This window comes from Pipistrellus kuhlii, unplaced genomic scaffold, assembly GCF_014108245.1.
Source record: "Pipistrellus kuhlii isolate mPipKuh1 unplaced genomic scaffold, mPipKuh1.p scaffold_m20_p_7, whole genome shotgun sequence".
NCBI lineage: Eukaryota > Metazoa > Chordata > Mammalia > Chiroptera > Vespertilionidae > Pipistrellus > Pipistrellus kuhlii.
In genome coordinates this window covers 6571734-6592014 of record NW_023425573.1, presented here as the reverse complement: position 1 = coordinate 6592014, position 20281 = coordinate 6571734, and the positions used below count along the sequence as shown (strand labels likewise).

The 20281-nt window shown below is 37.1% G+C and overlaps 1 protein-coding gene across 9 annotated transcripts in view; it reads left to right on the top strand.

Annotated features, from left to right (window-relative positions):
* Positions 1–20281, top strand: part of CREB1 (cAMP responsive element binding protein 1) — a 54169-nt gene that overhangs the window by 15197 nt on the left and 18691 nt on the right. For 6 of the 9 annotated variants that reach the window (XR_004984786.1, XR_006740510.1, XR_006740511.1 and 3 more), the window contains exons 2-6: positions 4541–4662; positions 11363–11509; positions 12180–12221; positions 17610–17710; positions 19968–20110. Coding sequence is in view for 1 of the 9 variants with exons in the window: in XM_036420568.2 (XP_036276461.1) it covers positions 4549–4662; positions 11363–11509; positions 12180–12221; positions 17610–17710; positions 19968–20110 (547 nt within the window). In the remaining 8 variants the exon portion in view is untranslated. Of the gene's footprint in view, positions 1–4540; positions 4663–11362; positions 11510–12179; positions 12222–17609; positions 17711–19967; positions 20111–20281 lie in introns of those variants that run through there. The other 3 variants (XR_006740512.1, XR_006740513.1, XR_006740514.1) reach the window with 3 other exon arrangements.

Genomic DNA, 20281 nt, shown 5'->3' with positions numbered 1-20281 from the left:
TATATTTAAAAATAACTTGGTTTATTAAAAATAACGTTCAAATAATTTGGTATTCACAAAATTGCAATAAATTAGAAAATATAAACAATGAACTTAAAGCAGTTTCTCTGAGTTCAATTCAGTAAATGTACAGAGGTAATTAATATTATTAAATAACACTGAAAAGATTCCCCTGCTGTATGCTGCCTTCTTTTTTGATAGCATTGGTACAGGCATTTTTAAATATATATATATATATATATATATATATATATATATATATATATATATATATGTATATATATGTATGTATGTATATGTATATATATATATATTATTGATTTTTTTACAGAGAGTAAGGGAGAGGAATAGAGAGCTAGAAACCTCAATGAGAGAGAACTATCAATCAGCTGCCTCCCACACACCCCTTACTGGGGATGTTCCTGCGATCAAAGTACATGACCTTGACTGGAATTGATCCTGGGACCCGTGAGTCTGCCGGCCAGCGTTCTATCCACTGAGCCAAACCAGTTAGGGCGGCATTTTCTATTAATACTAAGAATTCATAAAAATATATAAACACATTTTCAGATTTTATTTGTCTTCGAAATGATTAAATCTTACCAATTCAAGTAACTAGAGAATTAACTTCATATATAACTTTTCTTGCCTTCCTTTAATACAAGCATGTCAAACTTGCAGCCCACAATGAATGTTTTTGCTGCCCAGGCAATATAATGGTATGTAAGAAATGTTTTAATAAAAATTTCGTGACTTTCCGAAACCGGTTTGGCTCAGTCAGTGGACAGAGCATTGGACTGCAGACTGAGAAGTCCCAGGTTTGATTCCGGACAAGGGCATGAACATTGGTTGCGGGCACATCCCTGGTGGAGGGTGTGCAGGAGGTAGCTGGTCGATGTTTCTCTCACATCGATGATTCTAGCTCTCTATCCCTCTCCTTTCCTCTCTGTAAAAAAAAATCAATAAAATATATATTTTTTAAAATTTTGTGACTTAATTTTTACAATATCCTGTTACACATAATTATTAATAACAAACAAATTACAGTGTTCACTAATGACTGATTACTATAATCGTGTTGCAATTCATTTCCCTTTCTCGCCTTATGTGCAGGCGAGCCATTTCTCTCCACCAATACTAGCAGTGAATATTTCAACAGGCAATTGCAACGTCATTAGTCTTGTACTGACTTGTTAGGTGTGTGCCACAGGAAATATTTTGCTTCTGGAAATCAAGAAAAATAGGTTTATTTGTGTTACGCTTATTAATTTGTGCATTTATTCAGTGTCTGGTAAGTTAATGTCCAGGAAAAAGTATTTTTATTAAAATATTCTATTTTATGTTAACGATTACTCATTCAGCCCTTTGTATTCAGCATGTCTCTATTGAAATAAACCTACATTTCTATAAACATTAAAGCTTTTGTTTTTTGTGGCCCATATAAACTTAAATCTTGTTTATTTGGCCCGTGTTAGCCTTTGAGTTTGACATGCTTGCTTTAATATCTAGACTAGAGACTGAGGTATGGGTTTGTTCTTCAATTAAAGGAGAAAGACCTTGGTAAGAGGACAGAAAATTATTTCTGAAAATTATGTAAGAATACTTAACTTGATAAAGACACCAGTTTATTTTATTTTATTTATTACATTGTCTGTTCTTTTACTGTTTTCCTAAAAATGTATATAACCTCATTTTGTTAAGGTGTGATCAGTATAATCTAATAAAGTTTTTATAGTTGAAGTTGATATGTGTATTGAGTGTGTGTACATTATATGCATACTGATATCTATGTGTACACATATATTTGAATTTGTGGTATAACTACCTGGTTTCAGTGAAGATACCTTGTATTTAATACCAGAAGACTATTAGCATCACAAACCTAGAGCATTATTAAATCTCCAGTATTGATTTTATAAATCTCATTGTGCTAGATTGGACATCCTATATAATAAAGAGCTAATCTGCAAATGGTTGTCGCACCATAATGGCTCAGACACTCAACACTGAGGAGAGAGGAATGGGGACCAGCCAGGCTGTAGCCCAGGAGAGGAACAAGCCATCAACCCCAAAATTCCAGGTGCCAGTGGCTGCACCTGCGGTCCAGGAGAGGCACAAGCCACCTGACCTGTAGTCCTGGGCGCCAGTGCCTGTGGCCTGGGTGAAGCCATCTGCCCATGGCCCCCTACAGCTGTGGCTAGCCCGAATGTAGCCAACCTGCGTCCCAGGTGCCTATGACCAGCCAGAGGAGGAAATCCTGGGTCCCTGATGCAGGGCTAGGCAGAGGCAGTTACGGACAATCAGATCAGCAGGGGAGCAGTTAGGGGCCATCAGGCAGGCAGGCAGTGGAATTGGGGTAATCAGGCAGGCGAGTGGTTAGGAACCAGTGGTCCCAGATTGTGAGAGGCAGTTGGACATCCCCCAAGGGTTCAGGTTCAAGAGGGTGCAGGCTGGGCTGAGGGACTCCTCCCCTATCCGCCCCCAGAAGGAATTTTGTGCACTGGCCTCTAGTATACTATTTTATATATAATAAAATCCTAATATGTACTTCACCAGAATTGAGGAATGACTGGTCACTATGACATGCACTGACCACCAAGGGGCATATGCTTAATGCAGGAGCTGCCCCTGGTGGTCAGTGCACTCCCATGGGAGTGCCGCTCAGCCAGAAGCTGGGATCATGGCTGGCAAGCACAGCTGCGAGCTGTGGCAGGAGCCTCTCCTGCCTCTGCTGCAGGCAGGTGGACAGCCCCTGAGGGATCCTGGACTATGAGAGCGTGCAGGCGAGGCTGAGGGGGTCCTCTTCCCCCAGTGCATGAATCCATGCACCAGGCCTCTAGTGATGAAGGTAAATGACAAGTATTTAAGGTTAACAACCAAAAGAAAAATTGTACAAGGAAAAAAGTAAAGGCAAAGGCAGTGCAACATATAATAGTTATTGATTAGTGGAAAGCTGAAGTCTGTTGTTTAGCACCTCAATGTTTTACCGCTTTCTTTAGTAAGTTAATCTTAACACTTTAGAAAATTAATAAGGACATGTTGAAGGTGTTAAAAATGTGTTAGCAAAGCTTTCAAACAGTTTTGATATCCTAAAAACTAATAAGTACCAAATAACTGTAGAGAGTATTATGTGTTGCTCATAGATGTTTCTACGTGTACTTCTGCAAAATATTTTTAGTACTACATTTGAAAATGACAAAATAGTTGTTTAAGTTTTAAAGTTATATGCCCAAATGTGCCTTTTGCTATGGTTCCTCTGGAGACTCTAAACTAATGCTTATATGACTTCCTTAAATCCTGGACTTTTGGATTGGTAAGAGTTCAGGAGGAACGCACTAGTACACTGTGGAATATTATGCAGCTGTAAAAAAGAGGGATCTCACCCACCCTTTGGGACAGCATGGATGGATCTGGAATGTATTACGCTAAGTGAAACGAGCCAATCAGAGAAAGACAAATATCACATGATTTCACTTTTTTATGGAATCTAACGAACAGAATGAATTGACCAACAAAATAGGACCCGAAGCATGGAGGCATGGAACAGACTGACACACCTTGATGTGGTAGTGGGGGAAGAGATCATCAAAGAACGTATACTTATATGCATAGCCCATGGACACGGGCAATAGGGAAGTGAAGACCTGGGGGAGGAGTGGGGAGAGGAGGGTAAAAGGGGGGGAAATGGGAGATATCTGTAATACTATCAACAATCAAAGGTATTTCAAAAATAAAACTTTGCTCCTACCAGTTTTCTTATTAGAAAAGTTATCCTTTCCCCCAACAGTTATCAGAACTATATTGCAGAGCACATTCTCTTATTTTAAATGTCATGGAAGTGCTTGTTTGGCATTTATTGGGATGTTTACCAAACTACATTTTAAACTTCTAAATATCTACTATCGTTACCGTGTAAAGTGACACAGCCCTATTCATACATTTCTTGAAGGCTTCTAAGATGGAAAGGAAAAACTGCTTTATCTTCCCTGAAAATTAAGAGAAGGGACTATTAAACTGTTTAACAACTATAATAGCAGTTACAATGAGAGCTATGTAATGAGTAAAAGACCCTCTCCAAGTAGCTTATAATTTTTCTGTCTCCCCCCGCCTATAATAGGAGGGAATACTCTTCTAGGAGGTATCATGAAGGCAGTATCTCATAGACCCTATCATCAGCTCACTTCTCTGCTCTCTCTTCATACCTGATTGGTACAGTTTGAAAAGTTACAGCTTTGCTCCTTCCCTCCCCTTCTCAGTAGGGGAGATTCATGGAAGAAGGAATAATCTAGTTACAGTAATCTCATCGGGAAGAAATGGCAAGGAAAAAGTGTTTTTCTTTTTTGAAGGTACTGAAACATTTACAGCTCAGCAAATGTGGACAAGTTTTATAATAACTAAGCTACATTATATTTTAACTGGATTTGTGAGTGTATGTGCTAACCTAACCACCACATAATACCGATTATCTTGAAATTTGCCTTTGAAGTCACAGAAGCACAAAGCGCTGTAGTGCTTGTAACACTCCTCCATGTTATTGTAGGTGGCTAAATGACCATGGAATCTGGAGCAGAGAACCAGCAGAGTGGAGATGCCGCCGTAACAGAAGCTGAAAACCAGCAAATGACCGTTCAAGCCCAGCCACAGATTGCCACATTAGCCCAGGTATTAAATAGATGGAGAGATTCCAAGTTGCTTCTCGTCTGAGAGGAATATGTTTCAGACAAGAGAATTTCGTTTTTATTAGAGATATGCATAGAATGAGCACAGGTATTCTTAGAATATCACAATTCCCATTTTAGTATTAGACTAATTTTAGAAATGATAGTATTAATTCAGTTCCGTATCAGGAAAAAAAAGTGATTTGTTAAACACTGATTCTTTGTTTGTAACAACATGATTCAGAAAATCACATTTTAACTAGTGGGCAGATTGTCTCTCTTAAACAAGGGAAGAAAACATAACTTTTTTTTTTCATATCACGCAAATTTATTTTGGGACATAGGTACACAGATAATCTGAAAGGCTAAGTTTATATGTGCTTAAACTAAAAATATAGGATAAGTAAATAAATTGACACACAAGTAAATTTCAAGGATGATAGTTTTTTGCTGTATATTTTTATTTTTTTTAAATATATATTTTATTGATTTTTTACAGAGAGGAAGAGAGAGGGATAGAGAGTCAGAAACATCGATGAGAGAGAATCATCAATCAGCTGCCTCCTGCACACCCCCCACCGGGAATGTGACCGCAACCAAGGTACATGCCCCTGACTGGAATTGAACCTGGGACCTTTCAGTCCGCAGGCCAACGCTCTATCCACTGAGCCAAACCGGTTTCGGCTGTTTCTTGTATATTTTAAATATAATTCATGATTCTTCTTAAAAATATATATATATATTATTGATTTTTTACAGAGAAAGGGAGAAGGATAGAAAGTTGAAGGGAGAGGGATAGAAAGTTAGAAACATTGATGAGAGAGAAACATCAATCAGCTGCTTCCTGCAAAACCCCCCCGCCCCCTCCATGTGCCTGCAACCAAGGTACATGCCCTTGACCCCTTGACCTAATTCAAACCTGGAACCCTTCAGTCCGCAGACTGACTCTCTATCTACTGAGCCAAACCAGTCAGGGCCATGATTCTTTCATTTTATCTTTGTCTGAAAGTCTGTCTCAGGTTGTATTCTCTCATTCTTATTTTTTGTTCTTAGATGTTTTTTCTTAAATAGTTTATTTTATTAACTGTTTGAACATATATGAGAAAGGTTGCTAATATAAACACTAAATAGCGAAAATAAATATGCTAGGTAAGAGGATGATATGTGAAGTCTCCGGAAGAAAACAATCCTGGCAGAGGCTCCGGGATATCCTACCTCAGCTTCCCAAAGAATCCTCACGCTTTCCCAGAGGACTCACTGAGCAGGAATAGTGTCTTGGGAGATAGAGGGCTAACCATAGATGGTTACCACACTGAGTTAAAATGTGGGCCAAAAATTGGACTTCCAGCAGGAATATAATTGGGTTGATCTGTCTTCTCCTGAAAGCACCCAGGCCCACTTCCAGCCTTTAGGAATAGAAGACACTTGAGGATGAAGTAAATGTACTCATCTGAGGCAGGTGCAGGTACAAACCAGGAGTACCAGGGCTTTATCAGTACATGGTTGGAAAACATGCACACACAACAATCTGGGCTCATCCAAGCATTTGGCTCTCTAGTAAGAAGATACAATGCCACTGGGGATCTTGATGGTGACAGCGCTTAACATGTCTCTCTCTCACATCACACTATTCTTTCTGGCCTGATGTCATTCTGGAAATTCCTTTTCCCTACTGACTTTCTTGAGAAGTTCATGTTCTTACTAATAAGATAGTAAAACATGATTTCCAGTGGTTTCTTAAGCAAGTTTGGGTAAAGAATTTTTGGTAAAGAAATCATTTTTCTTTCAAATTTTGAAAACAAGTCAACTTCTAGTGTTGCTGTTTGAAAGACTAAATGCATTTCTTATTTTATAACTCTGGTATCTTAAAAAATCTCATCTCTGTTCCTAGTGCTTCATTATTTCATTAATTGGTTATTAGGACCTTGACTTGGACAATTTTTCATCCATTGTCCTATGTATTCAGTGGGCCCTTTTGTAGTGGGAATTCGTGCTTTCAATTTTTTAAATTATTTGGTTGATGGCTTTTTCTCTCTAGGATCCTTGTATTACAGATGTTATACCTATAGAACTGTTTTTCTAATTTTCTCATCTCTTTCCTGTTTTATATCGCTTTGTTCTGTTTTCTGAGAGATTTCCTCAAACACACATTCTTAACCCATCTGTTGAATTTTTTAATTTCTTCTGTCATGTTTCTAAGAGTTCCTTTTGTTCTCTGAATAGTCCTTTTGTGTTTTAATAGCATTCTGTTTATGTTTCACAGAGGCAATATTTTTTCTTATATCAGAATATTAATTAATTTTATTTTAAGTTTTCATCTCTGCACTTAGATTTTCCTTTATAGCTTTTTCTCCCTTCCATTTGTTCTGCTCTTCGTCTTTTATGTTAGGATGTGTTTGGTGGTTTTCTGTTCAGATTTAAAAGCAGGAACCAAAAAGCTCCATCGGAAGCTCTGGGGTATGTTTGGGGCTTATCATGGTAAGTTGTGAGCTTCCCGTAGGGTGACGGGCAGTATACTTTAGGTCTTTTTTCTGCCCCTGACATTGGTCAGATTCCCCAGAGAAAGCTTCACTAATACTTTGCTTGTATGCTGAAGGTCTAGGAGCCCAGTGAGAGAAGACTGAGGTTTAGTCCTCCACCTTCAGCAGTGCCTGGTGTTAGGCAGTCAAGTCTAGAGACACTCTATCCAGGAAATCTCCGCTTCGCTGGCAGCATGGGGTACCTTAGTTCTCTCCACAGGGGGAGGAGGGGATTCAGTTGCTTCTGAAACAGCCTTCTTTATCCTCAGCCTCTCCTTTCACTCCACCTTCCAGGGTGTCTTAGATCCCGAGTCCTTAAGGATTTTATGGAGCAGACTATGCTTTCCCTATCTCCACCCTATGAGTTGGCTTTCTGAGGCCTTCTAAGTGTAATACCATTCATCCATCTGCTTTCCAGCCTTAAAATTTCTTTTTTTTTAAATCCTCATCTGAGGGTATTTTTTTCCATTGATTTTTAGAGAGAGTGGAAGGGAGAGGAGAGACAGAGAGAGAGAAACATTGATGTGTGAGAGACACATTGATTGGTTGCCCATCCCCACCCCACCCGACTGGGCTGGAGATCCAGCTTGCAAATGATGTATGTACCTGCCACCCTTCAGTCCGCAGACCGATGCTCCAACCGCTGAGCCAAACCAGCTAGGGCCAGTCTCCAGATTTCTTATTCTTTTCCATTGTCATGCTTGCATGATTATGCCTGTAAAAACAAAATCAGTTTAACGAGATTTAATTGGAGATTCAGGAAGGAGCAAAATTATTACACACCTGTTCAATATGTCATTCTTACCAAACAGTCCTCTAGCACTTAAGACTTTTGAAAACAGAGTGGCATGATATTTGAGTTTTAGAAAAGCTAATTCCCATTTATATATATTTTTGTTCTTTTTATCCCTAATTACAGTTGTTTTCACTTGCTCATCCAAGTCTGTACATGCATCATACATTGTCAATATAATTTCCTCTTGTCATTCTAATATCTGCTTTTGTTTCCATTGTTAGGTGCTTTATTTTATTTTTTTTTAAGATTTTTAAATTGAGTTTGAGAGAGAGCGGAAGAGAGAGGGAGAGAGAGAAACACTGATGTGAGAACAAAACATTGATCTGCTGCCTTCTGCACATTCCCTGCTGAGGACTGAGCCACAACCTAGGTGTGTGCCCTGAATGGAACCAGCAACCTTTCTGTGCACGGGACGACTCCAAACCAACTGAGTCAGTACTTATTGTCAGTCTTTAATACTAGAAAAATATAATAAAATAGTGAAATCCAAGATCAGTGAACAGGAAAAAACATTTCAGCCTAACTAATGAAGGGAGAAGATCTAAAACAATAATAAGATGTCTTATTTTATTTTTAGAATTTGAAAAGGGATATATCGTTGGTTTTTATTATGAGAATGTAAATTTTTATGAACTTAAGAGTTGGATAAAAGGGTAATTGTTGTAGCTTTTTGAAATAAACAAATTTGAAAACCTAAATATGTCCCTAGCTGGTTTTGCTCAGTGGATAGAGCATCAGCCTGCGGACTTAAGGATCCTGGTTTTGATTCTGGTCAAGGGCACGTGACTGGGGTTGTGGGCTTGATCTCCATTAGGGGATGTGCAGGAGGCAGCCAATAGCCAATCAGAGATTTTTCTCTCAGAATTGATGTTTCTATTTTTCCCTCTCCCTTCCTCTCTGAAATCAATAATATATATAACCTAAATATGTAATAATAAGTAATTTATTGAATAAATTATATGCTTTAACTATTATGCAGCGATTAAAACAAAGGAGACTGTTAATGGAATGGAAAAATATTTATAGTGGATTCATATGATAAAGTAGATTCCATGATAATGTATTATAAAAATTGAGTGTATATGTTCCTTAAAATCACCTAGATCTACAGCAAAATTATAAAAAGTGGTTAGCTCTGAGTGGTAGGAATATAAGTGCCTTAAATTTTTGTGTGTCTGTATTTTATAAACTTAAAATGAGAGGAGCCATTATGTAGAATGGTCAAGGTAGAAAAGAAATTATTCACTGAGTTACTTAGCATGTTATATTCGCCCTAGAGAATAGTCAGAAGAAAACATAATTCAAATATTAGAAGAGCTTTCATATGGAATTGAATTATTACGAATAACAAGACTGTGGTTCAGTATAGGGAAAAGTATCTTTGGGTCCACGAGTGTTTATAAACACGTCCCTATGTAGCTAATGGAGGGGTAGTCCATGGACCACATTTTGAGAACCAGATAAAACTGAAAAAGAGAGAAAAATGACTAATTAGCAAGGACTTCTAACTGTCCAAATATGGGTTTAATGTCTACCTTCAATAGAGATCTCCACAAGTGTCACAGTCAAATATCAGATCAATTCTTCCATCTTCCACCACCACCCCAACCACCCAAAAGTTTCTCCTTACTTTTTGTGTTCTCTGGTTCAGTTGATAGCAGAGTCTATCATTTCTTACCCAAACATGAAATATATGGATTATCTTTCATTCATTTCATATGGATCAACCTCATTCATAAAGCCCTTACTGGTCTGCCTCCTGAATTTTTATTAAATTGCTTTTCTCATTCCCATCCCTACCACATCTAGTTCCTTATTTCTGCCTTCATCATCTCACTGAAACTACTTAGGCTTTCTCAATTGGTCTCCTAGCCTCCACTTTTTCTTCCTGTGACGTAAATATTTTTCACACCACACAAGAGAGATCTATCTAAAATTTAGCAAACCTCACCATATGTTCAGGAGTTCAAAACCCTTCAATTATCTTTCCCAATCTCCTCAAGATTAAGTGCAAGTTCTTTAATATGACATATATAAGAGTTCATGACTAGCATATTCACTCCTGCCTGCCTCTGTTATTTAATCTCCTTACTTCCTACATTTTAGAGTAAAACACGTCTCCAATGGTACTGACTGCTTGTCATCCCTCTCTGCTATCTATAGATCGTGCCGTTTCTCTGCTTTCGCCAAGGCTAGTCTCTCTGCCTGGAATTCTGTGCTTATAGCAACATGCCTAACTTGTTTTCTTTGTTTCAAATTTATATTCTTCCCTGGCAGCCTCCTCTCAGGTGGGATAGGGTAGCTCTCGATGTGTTGATTTTTATCTTTGCAAACCTCATTATTTCACTGAATTATATTTATTTGTGTCCTTTTCCCCATTTCTTCACACACATGCCCCAATCTATATCTTTCTCATTTTTGTACTTTCAGTTCTAACATTGTTCTTGGCATATAGACAGACCCCCAGTAACTGTTTACCAAATGAGCAAGTAAAATTCCTACCCCCAAATTTGAGCTAGCATATGAATACTTAAGTACCATCTGATAGACATCGCATAAGAGCCCTTTGTTCCTACATATTGACTGATTAATAGTGCCTTCTTTTGTGCCTCAAGGGGGGAAATGGTTTCTCTTATATTTTCTAAACTCTGCTCATTAATTCCTACAAGAAGAAAATAAATCCTTAAAATATCTATTACCAGTTTAGTGATTTATTTGGGAGGGTAGTAGAAATTTTTAGATTATTATTACTATTACTACTTTCTCATTAATGAAAGGCATACTTGTAATTAGTTTAAGGTAAAACTATGCTGTGTATTATAAAATGTGTATTTATTATAGACTAGTAGCTAAGTTTTACCCAAGCTTGAAAGCAATTATACTTGAGAATGTGGTTTATTTAATACGTGATATTAAGAAGACTTTTATGTTTAAGTCTAACATATTGCTTGACTTTCGGTAAATTACTTAATCTTTGAGCGCTTGATCTGTTTCTAAAATAGATATAATCCTGATCACCCAGGCTTGATATTTTTCAAGAGTAAAATGAGAAATTGGGTATGAAAGCAAGTGGGAAAATGTAAAGCCCCATACAAATAAAGTAGTACCGTATTTAGTTTTTAAAGGAAGTCTATTATATATTTTGATATTACATTAAAATAGTATTTTGGTTTTTGTCATTTGGGAGGAGTTAAAAAGTGGGGCTGGGGGTGGTATTTGAAGTCTTTATTTTTTAATAATATTAAATTTAATCATTAGTTTCTTTCATACCAGTGAAATACCTTGCAAAAAGGTCATCATTTTGCTGCTAAATTTTGCTTTATATTGAACATGAGTACTCCCAAGAAGGTATCTGTGATGGTAATTTTTTTCCATGTTCAACACAATAGGTATCTATGCCAGCAGCTCACGCGACATCATCTGCTCCCACCGTAACGTTAGTACAGCTGCCCAATGGGCAGACAGTTCAAGTCCATGGCGTTATTCAGGCGGCCCAGCCATCAGTTATTCAGTCTCCACAAGTCCAGACAGTTCAGGTATGTGTATAAAAAGTTCTGCATCTATTTTTATAACTGTGATTTATAGTCATATCTCTCTTCTTTTAGTTATGAAAATAGGGGCATTATGTAGTTCAGAATTTATTTCACTTCACAAGAAAGGAATATGCTGCATATACCCAAGAATAGACATAGAAGAAAAAGACTTTCTTAAGCTATAGAAGAAAGAGAATTGATTGGGGGAAACCTTTAATAAGTACGTGGGATAAAATGAAAATGTTTTGGAGAGACTGTATTTTCTAAACATGCAACTAAAAAAATAAACCCTCACCTAAAATTAACTACTAACCTTACCTAAGATATTATTTTAATTTAGAGATTACATAAAGCATTTGTAATACCAGCTATGTTTAGGGTTCTAAGTTACAGAATATAACTTTGAAATAATGATATTTCAGAAAGTGCACCTTAAGAATCAGGGATTATACTACACATTATCTCCTTCTTTAGAGAGATTGTTCCTTTGAGTTGGATCCAAAGGAAATAGAGGCATGTAGACCTCTGAAGGTGACTACTCAATTGTAGGGAAAACTTAGAGCAGTATACAATCTTTGCGGTGAGTTATTGAAGGAAAAAAACAAAAAAAAAAACTTGTTCATTCAAGTAGGCCATAACCCCAGCCTCCCATTTCATATTTTTTGCTTCACAGTCTTCCTGTAAGGACTTAAAAAGACTTTTCTCCGGAACTCAGGTGAGTCCTAGGTCCTAGATTTGGAGAGAACTATTTTTAGAAAGGAAGGTGAGAAATTTTTCTTTGTCTTTGTCCTTCTCTGTAAACATGGGGTTCAGCTTGGAATAAAAATCTTAGAGATCTTCTAAGTCTAGGCCAAACTTGTTACCTATCCAACTCTTAGTCTGTAGCTTAATTTCCCTCTATGTCTTTTCTGCCTTCCTCCAAATTGTAACCCAGCATTGTTTTCAAAGGAAGGAAGGTCTTATTATCTCCTGAAGTAACCAATTTATAATTAGGGATAATTGCTAAAATATTGTTCCATGTGATGAACTAGGTATGCCTTACTTTTTTTCTCTTTTTTTCTTCTTTTAATCCTCACTGAGGATATTTTTTCCATTGATTTTCAGACAGAGACTAGGTATGCCTTTTATCAGGTGATCCCAGCCAGTTAAGCAAGTTTTTGGTGTTTTTTTTAAAAATATATATTTTATTGATTTTTTTACAGAGAGGAAGGGAGAGGGATAGAGAGCTAGAAACAGCGGTGAGAGAGAAACATCAATCAGCTGCCTCCTACACACTCCATACTGGTTGTGCCACAACCGAGGTACATGCCCTTGACTGGAATTGAACCTGGGACCCTTAAGTCCACAGGCTGATGCTCTATCCACTGAGCCAAACCGGTTAAGGCCTTTTAAGCAAGTTTTAACTCCTTTCTGTTAGACTGCTTCCTATTCCTCATCTCCTACCCCCTTCCCATTAAAAAAAAAAAAAAAAATCAGACCAATTGCCTATTTTTCTTCAGTCATTATTATATGGTGTAGCTTTGATTCCTCATTACTATCCTGGTTGTCTTCTTGTGGGTGAGCTCTGGGTTTTCCTTGGGCATGGTAGCCAGACTGATGGCATTCTGTTAATGCTGAAAGGACTTGTTAGATCTTGTCTGCCTTATTATACTTTTGTGTATTGAGCTGCTATTAATCCCCCCACCTCCCAGTCCCCAACCCCGCTTCATTATATCCTTGTGTTTTTGGCTTGCTGGAACACTTAGTGGGGAAAAAGGATGTTTTCCTGTGAAATCATTAAATTCTGGGAATTTCCATCCTGAAAGGTACCTGGAAGGGAATTTTTTACCAAGTAGGACTCAGTATTGCCCAGTTAAAAATGGAAGAATTTGATATTTCTATGGAATCACAGAAGACTGATTACAGTCTCTTATACTTTGCCTCTGTTTTTATTTCATTAATATTATCTTACATTCTCCATACTATGCCATTACCAATTCCCTGCTCATATCTTCTTGATAATAGTAGAAAGATTCCAAGGCTCACATTAATACTTTTCTTTTTCACTTAATAGTAGGAGATCTTTCTATAAAGAACATCAAAAAATTACCAAATTTATACCCACAAAATTGTTAAAATTACAGTTTTGGTAATAATATGCGATATTTGTTTATTCTTATTTTTAATCTTTACTTTGTGACAACAACAATAACAATAGTTTAGGCCTGGGAGTCATAGGCCATTAACTGTGGAAATGGATTCATCTTTCCGAGAACACGTTTTTTTTTTCCATAAGGTGAGTTATGCCTATAATTGAAAGCCTGAATTCTAGGAACAGGGACATAAATATAGTTTTTTTAAAAAGGGCCTAAACCATGGAGAATCTATTACATTTTAATGGTCACTTCAGCTGGTTAACAGTAAGTAGTATTAATAACTAGGAAGTAGTTTACATCAAAAGAGGTGATCCAACAGTAGAGAAATGGTTTCTCAAACTTCTAATGGGAGAATAGTATTATTCTAGAACAGCATTTCCAAAATATACAAGGCACATTTCTCAGGTGTGAGAATAACATATTAGGACTTTTAAGTGGCAAAGGTTAAAAATTTATTTAAGGAGCTCCAGAAGGGGTTTACAAGTGGGATGACAGAGGGTGAGGCTCAAAGGAGGTGGTCTATCATTGGAATGAAGTAGTTTGTATTTAAAATTGGGATGTAATTTTTCATGGTTATTTTTAATAGCCTATTAAGTATATTAAAACTATAATTACTAATACTATCTAATAAAAGGGTAATATGCAAATTGACCATCACTCCAACACACAAGATGGCTGCCCCCATGTGGACACAAGATAGCCACCACAAGATGGCCTGCAGGGGAGGATAGTTAAGGGCAATCAAGAAGCAGGCAAGCAAGCGGTTGGGAGCCAGCAATCCTGGATTGTAAGAGGGATGTCCCAGATTGGAGAGGGTACAGGATGGGTGAGGGACACATACACCACCATCACCACCCCCTGCCTGAATTTCGTGCACTCAGCCTCAAGTTTTTATTTATAAAAAGGATTTTTAAAACTATTTTTATTTATTTCTAGGGAGATAGGAAGGGAGAGAGAAAGAAACATCAATGTGAATGCAGAACATCAATCGGCTCCCTCCTGCATGTCCCCCCACCAGGGATTGAGCCCACAACCTGGGCATGTGTTCTGACTGGGAAATGAACCTTAAGGGACATGGGACAGTGCCAAACAACTGACTACACCAGCCAGGGCACATAAAAAGGACTTTTTAAAAAAAATATTTATTGATTTCAGAGAGGAAGGGAGGAGAGAGAGAGAAACATCAATGATGAGAGAGAATCATTGATCAGCTGCCTCCTGCATGACCCCCACTGGGGACTGAGCCCACAACCCAGGCATGTGCCCTTGGCTGGAATCGAACCTAGGACCCTTGAATCAGCAGGCTGATGCTCTATCCACTGAGCCAAGCCAGCCAGGGTTAAAAAGGACTTTTTGACATGATTTTTATTAGTCTCAGAAAGTGGGTCCACTGGATGTTTTTGTTTTTGTTTGTTTGTTTATTTTTGGGTAGATAATTCATAGAAATTGGCCTCATAGTTCCAAATAATTACAATATGGTAAGTTAATTCCTTTTGTCTGAATTTACAAAATGTTTTAGATCAGAGGAGGAGTTGTTTTTTCCTCCTACTAAGAGCAGTAGATCCCCTGAGTTTGAAAAATTAAAGGCTACATAAAAAAATAACATTAATTTATTTCATTTTGAAACTTGTCATGTGGGTGGCTTACATAACATGTTTTGAAGTTGTTTTCATGACATTCAACCTGGGAGAGTGTGCCTAAGTCACTGTATATCCTTAAGAAAAGGTTGTAAGGATGAGAGTCAAACAAGGCAGAAAGAATAATAGAGGACCTAAGATTCTGAGAAATATTAATGAAGGTAATTCCTTGAAACTCTGATCTGTTAAGGCTTTTCACAGCTCCTCATCTGCTCTACCTCTGTGAGAAAGTCTGTGCAGACTACACTGAGTGGGCTAGTTACAGCAGGTCCAGATTAGTGAGAAATTGTTCTGTGTGCTCCTTTGGCAGTAACTGTAGTGTTATTACTCCACAGAGAATCACAGTAAATTCAGCCTTGCCCATCTTTTTGTCTGTCATTTCTGGATTCCTTAGATGTTCCTGTTATATTTTAAGTCTTAAGGACTATACTGACATTTTAAAGTGAGTGCATATCACAAAGCCCTGTCAAAATGAGTGCCTGCACTCTAACTCTTAGGCTCAGACCTTGTACAGAAAGCATGTTAAACTCGCAGCCCACAACGAATATTTTTGCAGCCTAGCCAATATAACGGTATGTAAGAAACATTTTAATAAAAATTTTGTAACTTAATTTTCACAATATCCTGTTATACATAATTATTAGTAATAAAGTACAACGTATGCTAATGACTGATTGCTGTGTAGTGTTGCATTCATTTCCCTTACACGCTTTACGCATAGGCGCACCATTTCTCTCCACTAATACTAGCAGCGAACATTTTAGCAGCCGATTGTTACATCATTAGTCTTGGACTGACTAGTTTGGAGTGCACACCAGGAACTATTTTGCTTTTGGAGAACAAGAAAAATAGGCCTATTTGAGATACACTTATTGATTTGTGCTGTTATTCAGTGTCTGGTAAATTAATGTTCAAGAAAAAATATTAACTTTTATTAAATGTTCTATTTTATGTCAACGATAACTCATTTCAGCCCTTTGTATTGAGCATATCTCTATCAAAATAAACCTTCATTTTTATGAAAATTGAAGCTTTTGTTTTTTGTGGCCCATATAAACTTAAACCTTGTTTATTTGGTCCGTGTTAGCCTTTGAGTTTGACATGCTTGATGTACATAGTACCTTAGGGATTTCTCTGGTTCCTTTGAATATGTTTTTTCTTACTGTTATTGCCATAAATTTTGACCGAGAGCTAACCCACGTGGACCCTTTTGCCCTGTTTAAATCTCAATCTCACTCTGACAGCATCATGCACACCTAGTTCAGGAGAGAGCAGGAGGCTCCTGTTGGAGCAGACAGGGAAACTTGGCAGCATAAATCTGACAGAAAGCTTGCCGAGGTGAATGAACTTCTAGTCTGAAAGTGGTCTCAAAACACCCCTGGGTTACTGCTTCTGAAAAAAACTGGTTTGAGATTGGAACCAATAGGATTTGGGTGCCAGTAAGGATGTCTAAAACTGAGAGGACAGGTACTGACAGTGACTCCACTCCTTCCTAGCTTTGTGGCTGGGTGAGTTACTTCTTTGTGCCTTAGCTTTTCTGTTTATAAAATACATATAATAATCATCCTTATCCAGTACCCAATGTTACTGTTTTAGTGAGTATTAAATAATATATGTATTTAGCACTTGGCACATAGTAAGAAATACTAGTTGCTACTTTAAATCCCATGTAAAATCTTTATTCAATTTCATTACTTTTCAGTTCAGGGATACTTTCCAGAAATGCACAGTTCTTTAATTTTGAGTTTGCTTAATAAAAATTGTAGATTACCAATTTTGAACCATATCTATATGTAACAGAGCTTCTTCCTAATTTACTACTTAGCCATCTGGAATTTATTGGGGCATCACCAATCTTATTTGTACACTTACAAATATATTTATAAGTATTTACACAGTAGTTAAAGGAAAGTATTGGTAAAGTCACTATATAGACTTATATGACCAAATATTTAGTCACTTTTGCTTACCTTCATGTCAGACACTTTATTTTACTCGGTAAACTGTTTCTAACGACTGTAAGAAAAAAACTGACAGGTACTATCGATGCATTCAGGATTGATTACATGAAGTCCTGGAAGAGATTAAACTGAATTTGGATATCACAAAAGTGTGGTTTTGACGATTTTTTTAGGTCCTCCGACTTCTATAGAATAAGTAAATGGGAGGGGAAAGTGATCGGTGTAGGTCTCTCATAAAAAGGGATTTTATTAATCTACTGAAGCATGTATAGGCTTATGTATATCCTTTTTTATTTGACTTTTTCTTGAAATTCATAAATATTTTATGGGAATGAAATTTGATTATCAAGATAAAGTTCTTTATTTTCAGATTTCAACTATTGCAGAAAGTGAAGATTCACAGGAGTCAGTGGATAGTGTAACTGATTCCCAAAAACGAAGAGAGATTCTTTCAAGGAGGCCTTCCTACAGGTATGGGATTTAATAGTCAAAAGAACTTAAAATCAGATATCAGGAAAACAATTAGCTGCTCACTCAGGACCCAGGAGCTTACTTTCCTTCATCTTGAGTAAAAGAAATTGGAAGTTTATCGTACAGAATAAGTGCACTTCTTACTCTGAACAGCCCCGGATAAACACTGATTTTTTTTTCTGCTTCTGTTTTTGTAGATTATGTTGGCTACTGCTTTTCTGTTTAAAAGTTGGAAATATACTTAATAAGGTTATAGTATTTTTTAGTTACATATCACTTCTGACACTGTACTATTCATCTATTGTACTTAGCAATGCATGTGCGATGGTACTTGGCAGATAACTGTTAATAGTTGTTTCAAGGTGATGCTTTGCTGATAACCCCTAATTTTAGGGGCACCTTATAGTAGTTTTAATAATCAGTTAGAGAAGGTACCTGGGCCATGCCTTGCCTCCACAATGGACCAAACCGGACTAGAGGCCCGGTGCACGGAATTCGTGCCCGGGAGGGCGGGTGTCCCACAGGCCAGCCTGCACCCTCTCCAAACTGGGATTAATGCAGACTGATTTATTGGAAATTTAAGATGGCAAAAATTACTTGGGTTAGGTTTTTTCCTCTCTTTTGTCATTATGTCATTAATTTGAAACATGGTAAAATTCATTTGTTTTTGTTTATATTCCATTTTTAGACTTTCGCCATCCTTGTTGATATTATTTTCATTTGTTTTGAATATGTGAAACATTAGCATGATTCTGAAAGTTAGAATTGTACCAAAAAATATATACATATACTCAGAAGTGTCCCTGCTCACTCATTTCTTCTACACTTTTTTCCTCAACCATCTCCAGTTGATGCTAATTTCATCAAACTCTGCCCCCCCCCCTTTTCTCTCTTTCTCGAACAGACAGGGAGATAACATGTATATTTTCATATTTCACTTTCATATACTAAAATACCATGTGTATCCATTATTGGGATGAACCATAATTATTCAACTATTCTCCTATGTGTGGACATACAGATTGTTTCTAGTTTATGCTGCTACAAACAGTACTACCATGAATACCCTATGCATACAGATTTTCATGCTGTTGGAAGTATATCTTAAGGGTAAATCCCTTGGAGACTGCTATGTAAACATGCAGTTTTGTTAGATGTTACCAAATTCCTTCCATAATGGTTAATCTGATTTTATACTCCCAGCATTAGTGTATGAGTGTCTGTTTTCTCATGGCTTTGATATTTCACCCCCATCAATGTTTAATTGGCCCTTTTGTATGTGATATATGTAAACATTTTCTACTAGTATTGATGATATCTCTTGACTTAATTTTTTATATTCTTTGTCACACAAAATGATTTTTAATTTCATTAATTATTTTTATTAATCTCTTTTTATACCCAGATTTTTGAATCACAATGTTTACATTCAGGTTTAAGAAAAATTAATCTGGCCCTAGCTGGTTTTTCTCAGTGGATAGAGCATCTGCCTGTGGACTAAAGGTTAAATTCCAGTTAAGGGCACATGCCCAAGTTGCAGGCTCCATCCCCAGTGGGGGGCATGCAGGAGGCAGCCAATCCATGATTCTTGTTCATCATGATTCTCTCTCATCGTTGATGTTTCTATCTCTCTTTCCCTTCCTCTCTGAAATAAATAAAAATATATTGAGGGGGGAAAAAAGAAAAATTCATCTGTGTTTATCTGGTCCTTATATGGTTTCATTTTGACATATAGATCCCTGATCCTTTTTTAGTTTATTCTTTTTTTAAATACATTTTTAAATATATTTTTAAAAAGAATAATTTTTTTTTATTTATACAGAGGGAGGGAGAGAGAGAGAGGGACAGAAACATCAATGATGAGAATCATCGATCAGCTGCCTCTTGTATGTCCCCCATTGGGGATCGAGCCTGTAATCCAAGCATGTGCCCCCCGACTGGAATCGAACCTGGGATTCTTCAGTCCACAGGCCGACACTCTATCCACTGGGACAAACCGGGGCTTTAGTTTATTCTTATAAATTTTTATATTTTTATTTTAAAAAATGGTTCTCAACCATTCTAATGCCACAACCCCACATATGGTTGGGGGTCCCACAATATGAGGAACTGTATTAAAGGGTCGCAGCATTAGAATGGTTGAGAACCACTGCACTAGTTGCTTCTTCCCAGTTTTCTGACCTTTTCCTGTTAATGTATTTAGCTAATACTACTAAGTGTCACTTTTATTTTAATTAATAGAATTCTGTTTTTCTAGGAAAATTTTGAATGACTTATCTTCTGATGCACCAGGAGTGCCAAGAATTGAGGAAGAGAAGTCTGAAGAGGAGACTTCAGCTCCCGCCATCACCACCGTAACGGTGCCAACGCCGATCTACCAAACTAGCAGTGGACAGTATAGTGAGTAACAGATATTTCTGTTTTGGAAAGTGAGATGAAAAACTAATGTCTGCATTCTCCTTTAAGGAATTATAAAAATAAAAATGCCAATTCTTTTCTCAATCTCGTCATTATATTTCCTTTACTGTTTAATATGCTAAGTTCTGTAACGGCAGTATTTTCTTTTCTTCA